The sequence below is a fragment of the Trypanosoma rangeli genome (genome assembly GCF_003719475.1).
Source record: "Trypanosoma rangeli strain AM80 chromosome Unknown Tra_15.4_contig_00183, whole genome shotgun sequence".
Lineage (NCBI taxonomy): Eukaryota > Euglenozoa > Kinetoplastea > Trypanosomatida > Trypanosomatidae > Trypanosoma > Trypanosoma rangeli.
Window position 1 is genome coordinate 12,441 of NW_021705927.1, and position 1,375 is coordinate 13,815.

At 51.6% G+C, this 1,375-nt stretch overlaps 1 protein-coding gene across 1 annotated transcript in view; it reads right to left on the bottom strand.

Moving 5' to 3' along the window:
- The window catches only part of TraAM80_05549 (uncharacterized protein), a gene marked incomplete at both ends in the record, with an annotated part of 441 nt that extends 51 nt beyond the window's left edge, over positions 1-390 (bottom strand). The window contains one exon of the mRNA XM_029382423.1: positions 1-390. This exon is cut by the window's left edge and continues 51 nt beyond it. Within this exon, the coding sequence (XP_029237727.1) occupies positions 1-390 (390 nt within the window).
- Between the last annotated feature and the right edge of the window lie 985 nt (positions 391-1,375).

The window sequence follows — 1,375 nt, forward strand, 5'->3', positions numbered from 1 at the left end:
GAACCCTTTGCCTTCCACGTACGGATCCGCCATGAGGCCAGCAAAGGAGGGAAGCATCCAAATGTTCAGCGGGAGGTTCCGCAGCAGCTTCTCCCGCTCCTCCTCCTGCCGCTTCTGTGCAGCGGAGGAGGTGTTCACCGACACCACCTCTGCCACAGCGGAGCCAATGAGCATCAGCTTCGCGTTGTTGCGCACACCCAGCTGTACCAGCGATTTGGCATCACTGTTAGCGTCGTTCAGTTTGGGTTTGCCTAGCAGCTTCTGCATCGCGGGCAGCACACCCGTCTGGGCGTAGAGCTGCTCCTTCAGCTGTAGAAGGGTTGGCGGCGTGGGGCCATCTGGCAACTCCACCACGAGGGCCTGAGTGCCAAACTTCACCTCCACACGCATGGCAAGCACCACCTCCTCGCCTCTGTCGCCCCCTGCCCGCTCTTCCGACGCACCAAAAACCTCCACAACCTAAAAAAAAAAAAACGCTTCAAGACGAAAGTGCGGCCAGTCTTAACCACGTGTAAGGCCCTTCTACAACTGGTTGCCTTCACTATCTTTGCTGCGATAACCAAACACACACGCAGAGACGGACGCAAACAAATTGGGAAGCACTACCAAAGTGTCCCTCCCCTCCCTCTCGCCCTGTGTATTTACTAACACTACCTTAATATAGCTAGCTAAAAACGCAGTATATTTCGCTTAAGGGCGGCAAACCCTCGTGGCGCACGCACAGACCCACAGAACGCGAAGGAAGAGAATCACACAATACGCACATGCGGCGACACACGCGTGCCTGCGGCCGCTAACAAAATGTCAATTATTCCCCTCACCCTCTTCTTCCCCCCTTTACTCAGTTCCCATGGAGACATAACCACAAAGCATCGGCCACATTTCAGGTTATTTGCCGCATTATTTGCCTCATCAATCATCAGTTTTATTCATTGTATTTCTTTTCATCTACCCCCAGTCCCAAGAGAGGGAAAGAGGCATCGGAAAGTGATATTGTTTTTTTTCCCCTTTTTAAACAGAAATAAATAAAACAAGTTCGCCGATACTTTCATTCCCTTAAAGCGGCACCCGCGCACAAACCCCACCCGCACTAGCCGCCGTCAGCGCCATTCCTACGATGATGGCAATGATAATTGTTCGCATGCTTTTAATTCTTCACCCCCCTTTCAGAAGTGGGGTGAAGGGCACACAGTAAAATACTAACATGTAGAGAACTCATTGTTGTTGAAGTCGCCTCACAGCGTCGAGAGGGAACGGGGCAGCGTGTTTACCGGACCATGTGCGTAAGGGCCACCCCACTACCATTGCAATCGTATTTTATCCTTTTTTGTTGTGTTGTTAAATATGTTTCCTTCCACCCCCGTTTTATTCACCC